The sequence below is a fragment of the Neovison vison genome, chromosome 14 (genome assembly GCF_020171115.1).
Source record: "Neovison vison isolate M4711 chromosome 14, ASM_NN_V1, whole genome shotgun sequence".
NCBI lineage: Eukaryota > Metazoa > Chordata > Mammalia > Carnivora > Mustelidae > Neogale > Neogale vison.
Window position 1 is genome coordinate 28,038,741 of NC_058104.1, and position 19,994 is coordinate 28,058,734.

At 52.5% G+C, this 19,994-nt stretch overlaps 1 protein-coding gene across 1 annotated transcript in view; it reads left to right on the forward strand.

Annotated features, from left to right (window-relative positions):
* ABCC1 (ATP binding cassette subfamily C member 1) overlaps positions 1 to 19,994 on the forward strand; it is a 130,103-nt gene that overhangs the window by 88,515 nt on the left and 21,594 nt on the right. Inside the window, exons 14-19 of the mRNA XM_044233081.1 lie at positions 391 to 478; positions 2,121 to 2,196; positions 4,365 to 4,491; positions 7,243 to 7,419; positions 9,158 to 9,325; positions 11,435 to 11,618. Coding sequence (XP_044089016.1) covers positions 391 to 478; positions 2,121 to 2,196; positions 4,365 to 4,491; positions 7,243 to 7,419; positions 9,158 to 9,325; positions 11,435 to 11,618 — 820 coding nt within the window. The remainder of the gene's footprint in view (positions 1 to 390; positions 479 to 2,120; positions 2,197 to 4,364; positions 4,492 to 7,242; positions 7,420 to 9,157; positions 9,326 to 11,434; positions 11,619 to 19,994) is intronic.

A 19,994-nucleotide genomic window follows, 5' to 3' on the forward strand; every position in this document is an offset into this window, starting at 1 on the left:
CTCTTTCTGTCGGGAACCATGGAGACGCTGTCTCTCGGCTCGCAGCGTGGGGATGGCGATCATTCAGCAGTAGAGCTCCCGGGCTTCCTTCTCCCTTGGTGGCGAGCTTATACCCCTGCATGTGGTTATTGTTTCTGAAGTCCCTTGTCTTCCAGGACAATCTCCCTACCCTCTTTTTTAATACCCATGATGGGCTTTGGAAGGAAAACAAATAAGAACCCAAACCTGTTATGTGTCTCATTCTAAGGGACGCTCTTGTCCTAAACACGAAGCCCCCAGAGAGGGAGGACATGGGCCCTCGACACCCAGGGGAAACCTCCAACAGCTAGCCTCAGTCGGTTTTTTTTGCAAAAATACTTTTAAAAATAACTGCAGTTGCTTTCTGTGTAGGCGAGTGTCTCCCTCAAACGCCTCAGGATCTTCCTGTCTCATGAGGAGCTGGAGCCCGACAGTATCGAGCGAAGGCCGGTCAAAGACGGTGTGTGTGCCTTGGGTCCCTCTGTGCCCTGAAGGCTCCCCTTGGGTTGGCTGCGAGGCCCCAGGGAACAGGATCTCTACGGAGCCGGGTGGGCGTCAGGGCCTTATCTTGCACGTCCCAGGCCAGTGAACTTCAACTTCTATTTTCTTGGTGCTTTCGCTAAGAGGCAGCCCACGGGGTGGGGCCTCCCACCCAGGGGCCCCTTTCGGGGCTCAGGTTCTGACTCTGTTCTGGCCAGATGGGCAGGTGCAGCAGGGACACTGGAGACTAACCAGCTCCAACACACCGGCTCTGTTTACCTGGGCAGGTCGGTTGTCCGGTCTAAGCCTCAGTCTCCCCATCTGGGTAATGGGAATGAAGGTGTCTTTCTTTGTCATGGTGTTATGTGGGTTTTTTTGGGCAGACTTCTTTCTTTGCATACCATAGGGCTGAGCTTTGGCACTGCCCACGGAGGCTTCAGGTTCCTGGAGCTCCTCCCAGCACCCTGCAGGTGTCCTGTTGGAAAGCCCCCAGGCCACCTGGTGCAGTCCAGGCCTCAGCACCCCCTTCCTAGGCTGCTTGACTTTTTGAGATGCTTATCCACACTCCATGATTGCCAGATGGGGGCACCTTGGCAGCTCTCAGCCCTGTCTGGTGGTTTTCTAGCTTGTCTGACTCAAGTGACTTTTCTTAAATTACTTAAATAGCACCTTCCCATTTCCTCCTTGTTCTGTGGCTGCGGGTGAGGGAGGGAAGGTCAGGTTAACCAGTAACTGCCTCCTACCAGAGGTTTTTGTTTCTCTGGTGCGCAGGGGAATTTCTCTCTCTCTTTGATAGCTTCAAAACACGCCCATCTTATCTCTAGGTGGTTTTAAGGAGGCTCTTAATGAAGAGTCAGAACTTACTGTTTTAAGCGAAGGGAAGGACGGGGAGGTAGAAGGAGAGGAAGGGGAGGGAAAGTAAATGAAGACAGAGGAGCCTGGAGCTTAGAATCCAGAGCCACTGTTGTCGGTAGAATGTCTGATTTGTCTGATCGTTCTTCCCTCCCTTGTTTCCCCCCTATCCACCCACCGCCTGTTTCACAGCCTGCTTTTTCACAGTGTGACTCGTTTTTCGGAAAGACTGACCTGTTGTGATGTGAACAGGGCGGGAGGGAGAGGGAATGGAGAGGCATTAGGAGACAGCCCTACAATCCAAGTGCCTTGGCCCAGGAACCCCCTTGAATGAAAAGGGAGGGCTGAGGGTGTGGTGAGGGCCAAGGGCCAGCCTGATGGAGAGAACTGCTTGTTCCCCATTGACCCTGCCTTCTGCTTGGCGCCCCAGCCAGAGTTGCCCGATCCTCCCAAGGTGGGGTGAGGGAGGCCCTGGAGCCTTGAGTAAACCCCAAGGGGTCCTCCTGCCTCTGCCAGATGGGCATCTGGGTGGCGCAACCTCCTGGTATTCAGGGCAGAGCCCTGTTGTGGTTTCTGTCCGCTTTGTGGGTCTGGTTAGGGTTCTTTAGAAACCGGGAATGATGTAACAAGATAATGCCCGAATGCAGGTGTCTAACATCTGGTCCTGAAATAAAAAAGATTAGAAAGAAGAAGCGAGCTTCCTGCTGACGCTCAGTCTCGGGACTTCTGTCCTTGCCTTTGCCTGACATACTGTTGCTGGTGCTTTTCAGGCGGGGGCGCAAACAGCATCACCGTGAAGAATGCCACGTTCACTTGGGCCAGGAGTGACCCTCCGACACTAAGTGGGTAAGCCGGGATGTAGAGAGAGCTACGAGGCTGTGGTCAACTGTTGGTTGGAATTCCAGCCATACTTTCGTTCTGTGACACTGAGTTGGTTGCCTTTCTGAGCCTCAGTTTACCCGCTGGGAAATAGGTCAGGTCATACCTTCTTGGGGGAGCAGGTGAGAGTATGTTGGCACAGAGTGTTCCCTTGGATTATAAAGGACAGAAATGCTGCATAGGTAGGCTTAGGCAACAAATGGAAATTTGGGGGTTGTATCACCGAGTGCCACACTCAGGTATAGTATGATCCAGGGACTCAGTGTCATCAGGATCTTCTCCGTCTTGCCTTTTTTCGGTTTCCCTTTGTGCTGTTTCCTTCTCAAGCTGCCTCTTCCTTCATGATGGCAAATAGCCCTCATTGGCCAGGAGTGTACCCCTTAAGCTGGACTGGAGACCCACCTGCCTCTTATTGGTCTGAATTGGGTCATGTGCCCCTCTTTGAGCCAATCACGTGCCAGGAGAGACAGAGCACTCCGATTGGCCAGGCTGGGCCTGAGGCAGTGATGCTGCAGGTGGTGGCGGACAGGCCTGGGTCTGCTGAAAGGAATTCTTTGCAGCAGGGATTTGTTGTTGGGATGGAATTGCTCTTAAGGTCCACGGCTGCCTGAGTCACCCTTTCTTGCCATTTCCTGGTCTGAGACCCTCCCACCACCCAGCCCTTATTTTCCAAAGTGCAGTGTCTGGGGAGTTGATCTGGTTCCCCAGGCCACTGGTCGGGGGCCTCTTACTCCTTTCTGCCTTGCTCGGTGGCTCTTTGAGGCTTCCCCAGGGGAGTCCCCAAAACACAGGGATGGAAGGGACCTTTTTAGGACCACATTTATCCCCCTGGCCCCTTAACAATTACCCCCTCCCTAGGTGGCCAAATTATTGTTGTGTATTAACTCAGAAAGAGGGGACAGACTCTTTAGAGAACAGAATCTTTGTAACACCTCCCTTGCAAACTCCCGGTGGGACAGTGTGCTTGGAAAGTTCTTCCTTATGTCTGACTTAACTCCTGCCTGCTTCAGTTTTACCTTGTCTCTTTTGTTTCTTTGTCTCTTTTGTCTTTTTGTTCTAGTCACCCCCATCCCTCCAATCTTGATCCCAGAACTTTTCCCAGTGCAAACCTTTCCTCTCCTCAGCTATAACAATATTCCATTCCCACCTGGACAGTCACAGCTGCCTCACGGGGCTTCGTGTTCTGTTGTGGTCCCATCATCCGGTCCCCCTCAGCCCAGGACAAAAGCGTCCCCGGTGGAACCATGCAGCACTTTCAGAAGCACTAACCAATCAGTGACCGCAGAACATAACAGCATTTCCACTAAGAGGTTGAATCATAATAGCGTCCATTGAAAAGCATAGCCAAAGGAAGGAAACCCAAAGAGGCCCTGGGCTCGGGTGCCTGCCCCTCCCTGGGTGCGTGGAATTAGCCCCAACTTGGCAGCAAGCGACGGCCCCAGGTCCTCGGACAGGCAGTCTTGCTGGCAGAACGTTGAGCTTATTGTACTTGGCACTGCCGTCTTTGAGGGGGTGATTTCTCTAGAGACCCCTTTCTCACACTCCGTCATCTTCGTCAGGGCCCAAGGCTTCAGACCCCGAGTCCCATCCACAAGGTGTGAGCGTCTTAGCACCGCGAACTGTGACGTCTTCAGGTGTGGCTGCCCCTGCCACCTCCTCAGGACACCAGCCTTGCTCCCCACTGCCTCGTCCTATGTGGTGGGCATGTGGGTCCCTGACCACACCTGTTCTTTCACACCTTCAGGCCTTCTCTCCTAGTTGTTCACAGGTTTCCGTGTCTGGTGCTGCTTCCTTGTCAGAGTTCACACTGAGTGAGGTGTCTCTCCCTCTGGGCACCTGCATTGGCTCCCTTATTGTGACCTGATCCCCCGACCCCAGGTGTCTCCCGCTGCCTCTGCTTCTCTGAGACACATCTGGATCCCAGGAGCTGTCTGGAGCCTCTCACACCTCGGCCCCCTGAGACTGGTCACTGAGTTTAGCTTAGCGGGGGAAATGGTGGGAGTAATTTCCAGACTTTCAGGGCTCGTGACAGCCCTGCCTTCTGCCTCTCTCCGCTCAGGGTACATCCAGCCGTGCTGGGCCGCCACCTGTTCAGGTGAGAGCGAGGCTGAGGCAGAGCCTTTGTGTCATTTCAGCATCACCTTCTCCATTCCGGAAGGTTCCTTGGTGGCTGTGGTGGGCCAGGTGGGCTGTGGAAAATCGTCTCTACTCTCAGCACTCCTGGCCGAGATGGACAAGGTGGAGGGATGCGTGGCTGTCAAGGTAGGACGAAGACCGGGTGGAGGGGGGGCTGTGGGGGCGCTGCTGGCCTGAGGGGAAGGGCGAGCGGGGTGCTGTGTTTTGTTTCATGACGGGCCTTGTGTAGGAAGTGAGGGCAGCAAGGAACTCCCTCTGTCTCTCCCATTCTCTCTGCTCTTCTCTGTGGCCCTGTGGAAGGCGAGAGTTGATGCCACTAATTTGCTGCTGCATCCCAGCATCGAGACGAGTGCGCAGCAAGTAGTAGGCGCTCAGTAAACGCTGAGTAAATACACGGATGCTCCCTGGCCCACTTGTGGTCACTCGTTCTCTCCCCATCTGTGGCACTCAGTGTGCATCTCGTGGTCTCTCTTAAAGTGTGAGTCTTTCTGGCTTGTTCTTCCTGTGCATGGATCTCTTTTTGTATCTGTGTTTTATAAATGTAGCAAAACTTAAAATGTTTTGTGTCTTTGGGACAGTTTGAAAGGCTGCTTTAGCAAACAGATGAGTCTCTTTGGCAGTCAAGAGCCTTGTTTTATGCATGAGGCTTATTCCCCACGGAGGACTTCACTGGTATAGAAAGCTTGCCTCCAAGTGTTGTTGATCCAGCCTTTCCTGGAGCGTGATCTACAGCAAAGTCACCTTGCAGTTTGGGTAATAGACAGTTCTGGGCTCCCACAAACTCAGATTCCGTCCCTCTCAGAGACTCAAACATTCATAAAGTAAAGGCTCTGAGAAGTCCCGCAAGGAGAGGAAAACTTACTTAACTTCGGTTAACCCAGTGTGTCCCAGAGGTATTTGCCTGTACTATTCCTCATCTGTTCAACAGCTGTTTGCCTCCCCAGAAATAATGTCTCCCAGAATCTGCTCTTTGGAATGCTGGTTTATGGAGTTCTTATTTCAGAGCAAAATCCTTTCTTTGTTTACATGAGGCCCTTTAGCCCGGCATGCGTTAGTAGAGAAGTACACGTTAATAATTGTTGGATCTAAACTGGTGACATTTAGCTGTTATTTTAAGAAATGTGCCATCACTGTTTTCAAGTACACTTTACTCAAGTGAGATTAACGAACAGTGAGACTTCACTTGACTGAAGAAAACTCCGAACCATCCACATTGTGTTGTTTCGTTAATGAGTTTCTACCCACACAGCACTGTTGACCTTGCAGGCTGGATGGTTTTCTGTGCTGGGGGGCTGTGCTATTCCTTGTAGAATGTTTAGAGCATCTCTGACCTCTACCCACTAGATGCTGGTAACAGCCTCCAGTTGTGACAACCAAGAGAGTCTAGATGTCATACGTCCCCTGGAGAGCAGAATTGCCCCCAGTTGAGAACTGCTGTTTTAAAGTCAAAGGCCTTTAAATACAAAAATGCTGGATCTAAAAGTTGAAGGAGGGTTCACTGAGGATTTGGTGTGATGGGCTGACAGATTTCTAACTGGTTGTTTTGCCGTGCAAAGGAACATTTAGAAATGTGCTTGAAATACTGATTTTAAATATTTTTCCAAATATTTTTATTGGGTGGGACGTGTGCACACCATGTCTGAATGATCTGGGCTCTGTGATGAGGCTTTTTGACCTTTTGGCCTCATGTAAGTTATGGTATTAGAGTCAGCAGTTCAGTTATTTGAGAATGAAGATTGAAGATAGGGACCTCTGGGTCCCACTCCCAATCTTGTCCCCCTAGAATTCCCTTAGGTAAGAATCTTCACTTGTTCCTCTTTCCCTCCCAGTAAAGCCCACACTCCTCATCAGGACCCCAGCCCGGTGCGACCGGACCCCTGGTCTCCTGCTCGTTCCTCCCACCACGTTCCAGTCACACTGGCCTTCCTGGTCCTAGGACGCGCCAGGTTCTTCTTTTTGCCCGTACTGCTCCATCTGACGGGTTGCTCTTCTGCCTCGTGTTTGTCACACCAGCGTATCCTCACCTGTCCATCCTCATTTAAAACTTCCTTCCTGAAATTCATGAAGCAGATGCCCTCCCCTGGCCCTTACTCTCATGACATTCTTTGCAGTTGATCACGTGGGAATGAACACTACACACTTTGAAACAGACGATTTTTTTTTTTTTTTTAAAGATTTATTTATTTATTTATTTGACAGACAGAGATCACAAGTAGGCAGAGAGGCAGGCAGAGAGAGAGGAGTCAGCATGCGGGGAGTCACCGATGCGCGGCTCCATCCCATGGCCCTGGGATCATGACCTGAGCTGAAGGCAGAGGCTTTAACCCACTGAGCCACCCAGGTGTCCCTGAAACAGACGATTTTGATACTGAAGTCCTTGCCTTCAGTGTAGTGTTCATTCCCACATGTCATTGGGGAATTCCCCCAAGGAATTCTTCCCTGACGACAGAAACTAGGTCTCCCTCTTTAAAGGACTGCTTGAAGGACTCCTGCTTTTTCCTCTCTTAGCATTTAGCGTAACTGTAATCAAATGGTCTTGTTTTGTAATCATGTCAGGAACTTCTTATTCTTGAGAAGCAGGAGTTTTGTTTGCTGCTGGAGGCACTTAGGGAAATACTTAGTAAGTGTAAAACAATAACCAGTGTGGATTTGCACTCTTGAATTTATGATCCTACAGTCCGTGTCTGACCTAGCGTGGGGTCTGATCCCAGCTCTGGCATCCGAGGCTGTCGTGACTCCGTTTCCCCCCTCCTGAAACAGTGGGTGTGATGAAAGTATCTTGGGAAGTAGGGCCCCCCTGGTGGGTGGGCTGGCTGACTGCCGTCTTATTAACCAAGGCTGTCGGTCTGTTTGCTGCCTTCTATCTGTGCTTCCTAGGGCTCAGTGGCCTACGTCCCCCAGCAGGCCTGGATTCAGAATGATTCTCTCCGAGAAAACATCCTTTTCGGCCGCCAGCTACAGGAACGGTATTACAAGGCTGTCATTGAAGCCTGCGCCCTCCTCCCAGATCTGGAAATCCTGCCCAGCGGGGACCGGACAGAGATTGGTGAGAAGGTCAGTACGGCTGCAGCATGGCCCCTGTGGCAGCCGCACAATTTTAGGGGCTGATGTTAAATCCTTACTCTTCCATTTGTGGGCGTGCGGGTTGACCGAGGGTGGCTGATCCACGCTGGGCTCAGCTGGGCAGCTCCGCTCCACAGTACAGGCCCAGTGAGCCCGGTTCCAGACCGTGCGCTTGGCTGGGGTCTGCCCCACACGTCTTCCTGCAGGGGGAAGCTCTTCTCATGGCGACTGCAGAAGCCCAAAACAACAACAACAAAACCCAAACTGCACCCTCCCCACAGTGTCCTGTAAAACATGGTTGTTTTCACCTGATTGAACTGAAAGATAAGGGACCATGAAGTGCACACTACCTTAGCAGTCACGTGACCGCAGAGTCACATGACAGAGGGCACTTTACAAGGGGGAGGGGTATCAGTGATTCAGAGGGCCACAGTCCCCTACAAAATAAGGGTAGTAGTAAAAATAATGATATAATAGCTAATATTCAGCATTTACTGTGTGCTAGGTCCTGTGGTAAACATTTCATATGCATTCCCTCTCTATAGCAAGCCCATGAGATGGGATTTACTGTTACTTCCAATTCATGGTTAAGGAGGAAGAGGCATAGAAGGGCTAAGTGACCTGTCTGAGGCCCTTCCCACCTAAGGGCCTTTGCACAGGCTTTTCCTCACCCAGCAAGCCTGTTCCAGCGCTCTGGTGGTTATCTGGTATGCTTGAGGAGTACAGATGTTCCACAGCAGCACCAAGGAGTTTTCCTGACTCCTTAGTTAGTTATAAGAGGGTGACTCCGCCAGCTTCCTTAGTTGCTAAATGATTTCTTTTATTTGAGGGAAATCTACAGCTCCTTGGAAAGAAAAAACAACTGTTAGCAGGACTCTTTGGGTTTGCAGTTAGCAGAGGAAGCGGGGCTAGTTGTTGTTTTAACCCAAGTGTCGTCTTCTGTCCCTTGGAGACTTCTGATTCTCCCTGCCTGGGTCCCAGTACCAAAATACAGAGTGAGAGAATATGATTGCGTCTGGTGTCTACCCCTGGGCCAAAGAGCTGTGGCCAGAGAGGCAATCCAGGAGAACCCTGGCTGCCAGGACCCCAGCTCAGTGCCTAGGGAGGGCGGGCATCTCTCAGAAGAGACTGGGCAGTTAACTGGTTGGCGGGGGGGTCCCTTTGATTTCCCAGCCACATACGGAAGTAACATTTGGTAGGCTGTTGCCAGAGAGAGGTCTGGGACTGCTGCTCTGTGCTCTGTGGAGTGCTCCCGTGTGAACTTGAAAGCAGTGCCTTTCCTCCTGGAGAGTGGGGCTGCGTTTTGGCACCCCCAGAGTGCAGCCTGCCTCAGTTCTGTGTGGTTTCCAGTGAGTGATAGGTCAGAGCAAGCTCACAGAAGTGTCCACTATTAACTCTAATAGCGGCAGCAGCAATAGGGTCAGTACCGCATCTCCTGGTGCCTTGCTTGTAGCCCCCCATCGTTTGTGGCTACCAGCCAGCCTTTGCTGAATTGCCACTCTGTGCTGGGTGTCTGCTCAGCAGCTCGGAGAGGCTAGACCCCACGGCAGTCCTTGAGCCCAGGTCATGTAGATACAGTCTCATGCTGTGGCCTCGGGCTCCAGCGAGAGGAGGCAGTGTTGTGTTGCAGGGTCACCAGCCCGGGTCTGCTGCGTCCTGAGTGGGGTTCCCCGTCTGCAGGTTGCAAGGCTCCCCGGGAACCCCACTCTTCTGCTGTGTTTCTCCACAGGGTGTGAACCTATCTGGGGGCCAGAAGCAGCGAGTGAGCCTGGCCCGGGCCGTGTACTGTGACTCCGATATCTACCTCTTTGACGACCCCCTGTCAGCAGTGGATGCTCATGTGGGAAAACACATATTTGAAAACGTGATTGGTCCTAAGGGGATGCTGAGGAACAAGGTATCTGCTGATGGGGCAGGGCTCGGGTATCTGGCTGTCTCACATCTTCACTTAAGTCAGAATGTTTCCCCTTGGGGAATCATTCACTTCCCACTTTCCAGGATTTTCTTTTTTATAAATTGGACTTAAGAACACATTTCTCATGCTTCCCTTGGATACCTTCCCAGGACAGCCTCCTTGCTTTGTCTTTGTAACGGGATGTCCTTAACACTGACTTGCGGTCCTTGTCTCCATGTGGCCAACAGAGGCCCCTCTTCCTGATTTAATTACAGGGCTGGCCTCACAGAGGGAAATCCCTTCCCCTCTGACTGAGCAGGCAGCACCCCCTTCCCTGCTCAGGTGGCCGTGGGCTGAGGGACAGAAGTTGGGGGCACAAAAACTGCTTTAGCACTGTAATGTGACAGGAAATGGATCTTCTCTTAATGGTGATGATTGTTTTTAGGGGAATTACAGGGTGTTTGGGAGGGAGCACTGGTCCCCCCCCCCCTTCCCGCTTCTGGAGAAAGAAAGAACACACATGCCCTTGGGGAAAACAGATGAGATTCAGAAAAATACGAGAAAAAGAAACACATAAGCAATTGTGCACAATTGAGATTGTGCTCATAGAGATTTTCTTTCTTTCAAGTCTTAGAAGGTTTTGTTTGGTTTTTTTTTTAACTTTTTTTCGTTAAGATTTTATATATTTATTTGACACAGCAAGAGAGGGAGCACAAGCAGGGGAAACAGGACAGGGAAAAGCAGGGAGCCGGATGTGGAGCTCAATCCCAGAACCCTGGGATCTTGACCTGAGCCAAAAGCAGACGCTTAATGACTGAGCCACCCAGGCGCCCCCAAGTCTTAGAAGGTTTCATATCATGCATATATATATAGTAAGCAATGTGCTGCTTAACCTATTGTAAGCATTCCCATATACACCCCAAAATTCTGTATAAATGTAATTTTTAAAGAAAATTTGGGGCACCTGGGTGGCTTAGTGGGTTAAAGCCTCTGCCTTCAGCTCAGGTCATGATCCCAGGGTCCTGGGATCGAGCCCCACATCAGGCACTTTTCTCAGCCGGGAGCCTGCTTCCCGCCCTCCCCCCCCACTCTCTGCCTGCCTCTGCCTGCCTCTCTGCCTACTTGTGATCTCTCTGTCAAATAAATAAATACAATCTTTAAAAAAAAATGTTTGTTATCAGAATGATACATGCCCATGGTAACAAAATCAAAGGGTATGAGAATATATGTAAAGTGCGGGGGGGGGGGTCCCTCCCTTCTCCTGCACTCTAGTTCTTGCCTCGAGAGCAGAGGTCAGCAGTTTGGTTTGCTTCCTGATTTTGGACCACCCTTGAGTTAAGAAAGGTCTTAGATCATTTTTCAGTGGTTGGGACAAAAGCCGAAGAAAAATAGTCTTTTGAAACCTCTGAAAATGAAAATGGCATTGAACTGAAATGCTGGTGTCTGTACGGAAAGCTTCACTGGGACGCGGCCAGGCCATCTCTCCCGCCTTATGTGCGGCCGCCTTCCCGCTGCGGCAGCATAGCGTTGTTGTCCCCGTCGCGACTGGAGGCTCCAGAAGCCGATTGTATTTACCATTTGGCCCTTTAAGGAAAAATTGGTCAACTCATGCAGTTTGCTGAGTGTCCTTCCCAACCTTGACTTAATTGGATAAAATACACACGTGTGTACGAATTTTGTAGCGTCTTTTTTGGGGGATGCTTACTTTAAACAAGCCATTGCATGTGAATTGTTTTGTATTGTCTTTGTTCTTTTATCCGTCCACTGTGCCTTCCCCTCATCCTTCAAATTGTCGTCCACAGATCAGCTTCTCCATCACCCTTGTTAAAATTGCAACCCCTGCCCTCAGCCCGTCCCCTTTGCTTCGTGCAACACCCAGCACCCACTTTGTCATACATCTCTCCATCCTTTCTCCCCCTGACCGTGGAGTGCGAGGCCCGGGGCCCGTTTCCCTCCCCACTGCCCCCCACCTCCTGGCAGGCATGGGTTGAACGAAGGCATCCACAGATCGGGGCGCCCCAGGCACTCAGACTCAAGCTGGGCCGGCGAGGTGTTGGGGGATGCCTGTCGTGCCCAGGTGCTGACCCCCGCTGGTTCCCGCTCTGCCCGCAGACACGGCTCCTGGTCACGCACAGCATCAGCTACCTGCCCCAGGTGGATGTCATCATTGTCATGACCGGCGGCAAGATCTCGGAGATGGGCTCCTACCAGGAGCTGCTGGCCCGGGACGGCGCCTTCGCCGAGTTCCTGCGCACGTACGCCAGCAGCGAGCAGGAGCAGGCTGAGCAGGATGAAGGTAGGACGCGGGGTGCCTCGCTGGGCCCCCCACTGCCTCCCGGAGGGTCCCCCAGTCCCCCCTCCAGCTCGCCTCACCAGCCCCTTCAGGAGCTCTGAGGAAGGATCATCTTTCGGCTCTCGGGGCTGACTTGAGAGAGGGGGTCCCAGTGCCCTACAGCTGCCGCAGCAGACCTGGGCCCGGGGCCTCATCCTTCGCTGCAAGGTGGCTTTGGGACAGCTGAGCTTTAGGGTTCTCATGGCGGGAGTGGGGACAGTGATAATTACAGTCCTCCTGGCTCCCAGGAGGCTTTGGGAAGCGGTGACTTGTGTGGCATTCAGAACCGATGCTGGGGCCAGGGGACACGTGGTGCCTGAACGCGTGTGTGGGCTGGCAGTCGGCGAGACTGGATTCGAGTCCCGTTGCCCCTTTTACCAGGGTCCTCCAGACCCTTCTGAGCCTCAGTTTCCTCACTGATAAAGCAGCATAATAACAGGACAACCTCCTGGCGTTGGTGGAGAGTTCATGTGCTCGACGTGTTCCATCGAGCCTTGGGCACGGTGCCCGGCACAGAATGTTCTATGCATGACAACTGCTGTCATGATTCTCCTGGGAGGCGTGCCCATCATTCACCTCCCCCCGCACGTGGCACTGGCCAGGTCACCGCAGACCTGCCCACCCCCAGCCGCACCCCCTGTGCTCTCCAGAGCCAGCGCTCGGAAAGCCGGGGCCTCGCCCTGTCCTCATGTGGAGGCTTCTGTGGTGAGACTTCTAAGAATCTTTTCTCTCTTCTCAGTTTGATTAAAATTCAGGGGCTTGGTTTGCAACCTTTAGGCTGCCCTGTGTGTTCCTCGGTCAGACGGGAGGCTCAGAGGCTCCTCCTTTCTTCTTGGAGCTCTGGCCCCACAGAGAGGGGGGAGGTCATCTGACACCTTTTCTACTTTGCCTTCAGTGGTCGCTGAGAGAGGTCACGGGTCCTGCCCTGACCTCCCGCTTCCCGGAGCTCATCACAGACTCCCCGAGCCTCCGGGGCACGTTCCTTTCATACTCCATCCCCAGGCAGGTCTGCAACTGTCCCTGGGGGCAGGGCTGCTGGTGTTCTGGAAGTATCTGTGATGGTATGCTTGCTGAGGGCTAGCCCGGGCTCCTGTTCTCTGCGAGAGTTACCTCCTTGATGCCTTTGAGCAACTCAGGAAGGAGTAGAATTGTTATTCCCAGTTCCCTGGTGAGGAAGCTGAGGCTTAGGGAAGCTGGTCCCTTCTCTGCCGGGGACAGCCAGGTTCCCGTCTCTCTGAATGGGCCTGGTTGCTGAGAAAGAGCCGTTTATGGTTCATCAGTATAGTCATTGAGCCAAATTTCAAATTTGGCATCTACTGTGTGTCAAATGCTTGTGTTCTTTGCCTAGGGCTGCTGTGACAACGTAGCACAGACGGTGTGTCTCACACAACAGAACTGTAATCTCACACAGTCCTGGAGGCTGGAAGCCCAAGACCTGGGTGTTGGCAGGATTGGTTCTTTCTGAGGCTCGGAGGGAGGGTCCGTTCCACGCCCCTCCCCCGGCTTCTGCGGGCCTGTGGGCAGTCTCTGGCCTTCACTGGCTTGAGGAGGCATCACCCCCAGTATCTGCTTCATCTGCACACAGTGTTCCCTGTGCGGGAGTCTGTCTCTGAATGTCCCCTTTCCCTCATGACGCCAGTTATGTGGGATTAGCCCCTCCCCCCATGACCTCCTTTCAACTAATTATACCTGCAAATAACCTGTTTCCAAATACAATCATGTTCTGAGGTCCTGGGCACTTCAGGCTTCCACATAGGAATTTGGGACAGGGGTGTAGTCCAGCCCGTGATAGTTTCAGGGAGACAGAAGTGAACGACATCTAGACAAATCCCTGTCCTCACGGAGCTTGGAATCTGGTGGGAGAGAAGGACAAGAATTAACCACGGAGGCACTTTCATAGAGCGTGAAGTGCTGTAAAGAAAAAACTGCGGATGATGAGCTGGGGTCTGAGGGGTTGGCACAAGGCAGCCCAGGGGGCTGGTCAGAGAAGCCCTTTCTAAGGCAGGGACAGTGGCCTGGAAAGGAGCCAGCAAGGAGAACATCTGGGGAACAGTGTTCTGACATCAGGAAGAGCAGGTGTACAGGCCTCGGGCCTGGTGTGAGGTCAGTTTGTTGAAGGAAAGAAAAAGAGGCCAGGTGGCCAGACCATGGTGGGCAGGGGACTGGGTCGGCGGGGGAGGAGGTGGGCCTTCAGGGTGAGGTGTTTGGATTTTGGTCTCCATGCAGTGAGAAGCTGCTGAGCATCAGAGACAGGGAGCAGCTTGTCCAAGAATGCACGTTGGCTGCTGGTGGGGTCAGGACCTCAAGTCTGGCGTCTAAGCTTCGGTCTTCTGCTCCTTCCTCCAGTGGTCTCCGTGTCTGCCCGGGGTGGGGTGGGGGCCTCATTCATTCCTCTGCTCTGGTTTGCTGCAGGGGTCCTAGTGGTTTGTACTAAGTGCCTCATTGAGATAGAGGTCACAGAACACACAATCCACATACTTAAAGTGTTGTGTGATTTTTGGTGTGTTCAGTGTTGTACAACATCACCTGAATCACCTTCAGAACATTCTTGTTGCTCCTCCGGGGAACCTTGTAGCCGTTAGCCATCCCTGCACATTTTCTCCTGGTCCCTCCACACATCCTGGGCACCCACACATCTCTCCCTAGATTTGTCTGTTCTGGACATTTCACATAAATGGACTTCTAGACTGTGGTGCTCTGTGCCTGGCTTCCTTCCCTCCGGGTGAGGTTCTCGTGGCACACCTGTGAGGTAGCGTGTCTGTGTCTCAGGTCGTTCTGTTCCTGGGGCCCACTGCGCCACGTTTTGTCCTTTCATTCATGGGTTGATGACTGTTCTAGTCGTTTCCAGTTGTGGCTGGTACAAATTGTGCTGCCATGAACGCTAGTGGTCTTAAAAGCAAAGCATCTCTTTTTGCCAGCGTGAAGCAAGAAGTTTCTTCGGCTTTTCATTCCGGATCGGAATGAGTTCCTGCATGTCTCTGCTTTCGTGCCTGGGGAGTTCTGCCTTAAGTCTTAACCTCCTTCCTTCCTGCTGCAGAGTTGGCGCCTTCTGTTGGTCAAGCCAAGGTCCTGCTGGGGAGGGCAACCTCAGGAGCACTGTATCTTACAGACTTGCTTCGGTTGGGTAAAAATGACCTTGGGTGCTTTCTCAAGCGATATGTCTGCGTTCAGCTGAATCTTCCTCCCAGAATGCATGGTCCGTCACCCTTCTAGCCTGGTGCCCAGGGAGTGTCCTTAAACCCTGTTGACCATAGATTATTTCTCTCCCTTCCCTTCCTCTGTCGTTGCCAACAGACCCGAAGCAATTGGTGCAGAACCACAGATTGCTGCCAGTGCCTTTCCGTCCCCCCTTTTTTTCCCTTTGGCCACATCAGCAGTTAATTTGGCAACGAAAATGCTATCCACCACCCTCGCACTGCCATGGGGTCGTTTTCCCAATCCAGCCACACACAGCCTCGCACACGAGCCCTCAGCCTGTGGGTCTGAACCCAGACTGGGCAGCCCCTTCTCACTCCTGCCCTCTCGTGAGGCTCCCCATGATACGGCTTGGCATCAGGGTCCACTCTTGTTCCGCCGCAGCCGACTGACTCCCAAGAGCCGATGACCTTGGATTTGTTTGAACCACATTTTTGGCTTCTCCTAAAGGGAAACTTTTTTTTTTCCCCCCTTGTTGGATTAATCAGGTCTTTTTTAGAACACCCAGGATGAAGGGGGAGTGTGTTTGGTTTGGGGGGACTGTTTCCCCACCCAGGTAGGGGAGAGCAGATGTACCAGGAAATAAGCCTCGGATGGGGAGATACTGACCCCTCCCCAGGTGTACTTATTACACTGATGGGTCAGAAACTTTTTTTTTTTTTTTTTTGGTCTTTTTGTCTCCCTGTTTTTTTTTGCCCCCAGGTGGCAAAGAGCGTTACATATTGACTCATTATCCTTTGTACTCGGAAGGTGAACATTTATTTCTGTTTACTCTGGTTTCTTCATTAGGAACCTGAAGTCTGGAGCAGTGGTTTTGATCGGGGTACATTTTTGCCTCCTGGGACACGTTGCAATGTCTGGAGACATTTTTGGTTGTGACCACTGCGGGGGGAGGGGATGGACTGCCGGCACGTAGAGGGTAGAGACCAGAGATGCTGCTAAGCAGCCTACCATGCACAGCACCCACTCCCCGCCCCCACCAGAAAACAGAGCATCTGTAGTGCCGAGGCTGAGAACGCTGCCATGCCCCGGCCTCGCGGTGTCCCGGTGCTTCCCTGTGGTCTGGGGAGAAGGACTGTTACTCTGACAATGTGCCCACTTCTCAGACCCGTGCTCGGTTCATCCCTCAAGCTCGTGACTGATTTTCTCTGTCTTTCAGATCTTTGCTGAAAGATTTTTTTTCTTTTTTTTTACTGATCATAAAATCAGCCCGTTCTCGCTTTAGACAGTTAGAAACTGCAGAACAATGCAGAGAACCAGGAAGAAGGCTGTCCGTCCCCTGGCCCACCTGCAGGAGGGGCTGTCAGTGTCCGTCCCGCCTCGGCCTCCCTCCTGAGAGGACCAGCATCCCCTGCACGCTCAGCCATCAGCCCTGCTTGCTTTTCTGACCAGTAGGTCGTCAGCACCTCCCCCCATTACCGGGATCTGTCATAAACACCGAACAGCTGCAGAGAGTCCTTCGTCCACACAGCACATTCCTTTAGGCTGTCCTCAGTGGCCGTATTTCTTCCACTTGAGCATGGAGAACTTTCTGGGCCAATGTGGGTGGATCGGGCTGGGTGATGCAGCCGGTCAATTCCGTTTTTGGTCAAAAACGAAGCGTTGACTGTAAAGCGGTGACTTGGATTCTTCCCTCGAGGGAGGCTGGCCTGCTGGCCCATGCCCAAGCAGAGTTCCAGAACCTTCTTGAGAATAAACAGCGAGCTCTGAGGTGCTGGCTTTCTCAAAGTGACTGGCTAGACATGGAGACCCGGGAGTGGTACTTACTAGGTTCAAGAGCAGGGACAGTGCCAGGCTTCTCAGCATGACAGCCTCACACCTGGTACCTGGAAGCACTCAAGAAACATTTATTAGATGACAGGTTTTCGGCTTTTGCTTTAAAAATAAACAAAAACCAAAAACTTAACTATTGTCTACCATCCCTCAGCCCCTGCCCCCTTCAATTCCTCCTTCCTCTGCTTTAGTTTTCTTTGTAGCTCTGAACATTGCCTGACAGCTAATTGTTGATCTGTTCTTTTGTGTGTTCTCTCTCTCTTTCTCTCCCTTGAAGTTTAAGCTCCGTGAGGGCTTTTTGGTTACCTCTATATCCCCACGACCAGAGAAGAGTGCCTGGCACATAGTAGATGCTCAGTATAATGTGTAATAATAAACAAATGAGTACATTATGCCTTGATTATTTAAGACATGTCCTAGGTAAGCTTTGGACATTAACACAACTGTGTAAATACTCAGGTTGGAAGAAAATATGCCCTGATATTACCATTTCTCCAGGGCTGGTTTAGAAACCAGCTTTGTGGGCGTGGGCTTATGATGGCATCATGGTGGCCCGTGGGGTGCCTGTTGTAGCACTGGAAGGTCAGCTCTGCTTGTTCACTTGGCCATTCATTTGTTAGTCTGTCCATGTGCATATCAGGTTTATGCAGAGTGCCTGCTGTGTGCCATGGGGGACCTGATACTTGAGCCACTGAGTGAAAGGGTTCCCCTTGGATTGTACAGTGAACATCCTGTGCATCCACACATGGCCATCTGATGTGTCTGGAGCTGAGAATAAAGTAGTGGTAAGACCTACTCTGTTCTCAAGAGCTCACAGCCTTGAGGGTGTCTCCCCTCTATTGGGGGAGACATATGCCAAATAACCAAGGGTGCGGTGGTGCTAAACACAGTGATGGAAGCAAGCCTGGGGGTCTGTGAGAACCCTGAGAAGGCATCCTCATCCCAGCCTGAGAGGGCCCAAGATAACATCTGTGCCAAGCCACCTTCTCTTCCCCTTTTCTTGGCTCCGTGTGCGTCTGGCTCAGAAGGCAGTGTATAGCCCAGGCCCTGCTCATAAGCAGCATCTGTCATCAAAGATCTGAAGGTTGTGAGCCAGAGCCAAGGCCTGTGCTGCCTTGTCTCCCAGCCACCACACCTGCCCTGCCCGGCTGTAGCTCTTGACTTTATTCCTTCTGCTGCCCTGAAACCAGGTGTAGAGTCTGAGGGTTGGCCTGCCTTTTTCTAGATCTTCTTATGTCTAAACACATTTTTCATCTTTAGCTAAAGAGCTGGCCCGGTGCAGTGTGCTTGTTGGGACCATCCCAGCACGTGTGGGATGGGGATACTGAGGGTGGCAGGTGCCTTGGCCATCTCTGCTCCTCAGCCTTAGGAGAGGACCTTCATCCTTCCCCTCTGGGCATTTAAATGGCGGTTCCAGGAGGGAGTGTTGGCTTGGTTCTTAATATGTTCCTGGATCTCATGAATTCTCAGGTGGCAAATGGTGGTTGAGGTGGGGGAAGGTCAGTGACCCGGGGGTTACAAGTAGCTGTGCTTGCAGGAGGAGGATGTGGGCAGACCGGGCCTGGTGCTGCGTGCTCAGAAAGAGGCCCTTGACCATCTGTATTTCTGTTCCCTTCCATTCATCCAGCACTTCTGGGCACCTACTATATGCCACGCTTTGCAGTGGGCACTTGGGGAGATGGTCTGAACCCCCAGATCTCTTGTTCCTTAGCTGGGAGGCCTGGGCTAAGCGTTACTGTTCTGTAGGTCAGAGGGCCGTGATGAGCCTGCCTTGGCGGAGATCCTTTTCGCAGAATGCTTGGCACATAGTGGGTGGACAGTGAATGGCCCGCCTGTGACCCACCCGATCCCCCTGTCACCTCCTGGGCATGGTCAGGACCCCGGCAGACCAAAGTAGAACAGGGCGATGTGTGCGTGATGGAATTACTACAGGTGGCTCTGGACACGCAGGGGGACGGGGGTGGGGGATGTCTTCTAGCAGAGTTTCACTGTGGAAGGCTGCCCCGGCTCCCTCTGGTGAGGCGAAGGCATGAACCAGCCGCTGGGGCGGACCCATCCCTCCTGCCTGCTGCAGCAGCGTGCTGCTGAGGATCAGAGGGCTCTTTTGTAAGCCACGGAAGCCAGCTCCTGCCACTTCAGCAAGGGTATTTACTGGAATGGGAAGCAGATCACTCAGAAATCAGAGGCCAGACCGAACAACGACTCAGGAAATGGGAACTCCGGGAATCAGACACCTTTAGGACAGATTAGCCGGAACTGTCTTCGGTCCTCGGGGCCACTGATGGTTCATTGTCCTGGGGAAGGGGCTCTGATGGGCTGACCTTGGGTCTGCCAAGACTGTAGGAAGAGGGAAGAGCTGATTCCTTGCAAAGAAGGCAGACGGAGAGGTGGACCGACCCATGTTCCCATTGCCTTCTAGGATTCTTGGTCCTTCCCCTTGCAGAGGAGAATTTTCCAGCTGTCCCTGCCGGTGTATCAATCTGTGGGCTAATTGGGTGGGGAAAGGGGGCTATGGGAGGCCACTGTGTGGTCTCCCACAGACCTTATGGCTCATCCTAAGTGAGGAACAGAAGGGAAGCCTGCAGCTTACAGAGGCTGGCCTACATAGCCAGGTGGGAGCAAGGAGCTCTCTGGAGCCCCTGCCATGGGGCTAGGTCTCTGGGAATGTTTTCAAGCACCCCTGCCCGGGCACAGAAAGAGTTGGTCAAGACCAGGCCTGGGCTTCCAGTGCAGTGAGCCCGGACTGCATACTCTGCATGGAAAGACCTGCTTGTTGTTATTCTTTTCTTTGGTTAAGTTTAGTTCTCTATTTTTCTAAATTTAAGCAGAAAAGATGCTGCCGTTAAAAAAGAAACGTGTAAAGCGATGAATCTCTATCTTGGCTACAGGCCAGAATTACCCGTAGAACGTGTTTAATAAGGCGAGTAGTGCCAAGCCCTGCCGTGGCCTGTCACTTCCCAAGCACCACATGTGGCCTCACTCATCCTCCCACTACAAAAGGAGCAGCTGTGGTCACTTGCCCTGCAAAGGCACATGTGAAAGCTGAGTCTCAGAGATGTTTATTGCTTCCCTTCCACACACAGCTAGGAAGGGAGAGAGCACTCCATTCCTGACTGCATTCTGACTCTGCATGGGGGCCCGGCCTCCCTGCAGGCTGACTCTGGCAGGGACCAGAGCCGGGCCAGGGGCATCCCTGGGTGCGCAGGTGCCTGCGTCATTCACAACCAAGATGGCAAATCACTGGTTCAGAGTTGCCCCGCCCCCAACCGCACCCCCCCATGGTGCCCCGCCCCGCTGTCTGTCTTCTGTTTCTTCCGTGACTGTCATCCGAAAGAGCCTGTCTTTATGCATTTGATACCAGTTCATGTTCTG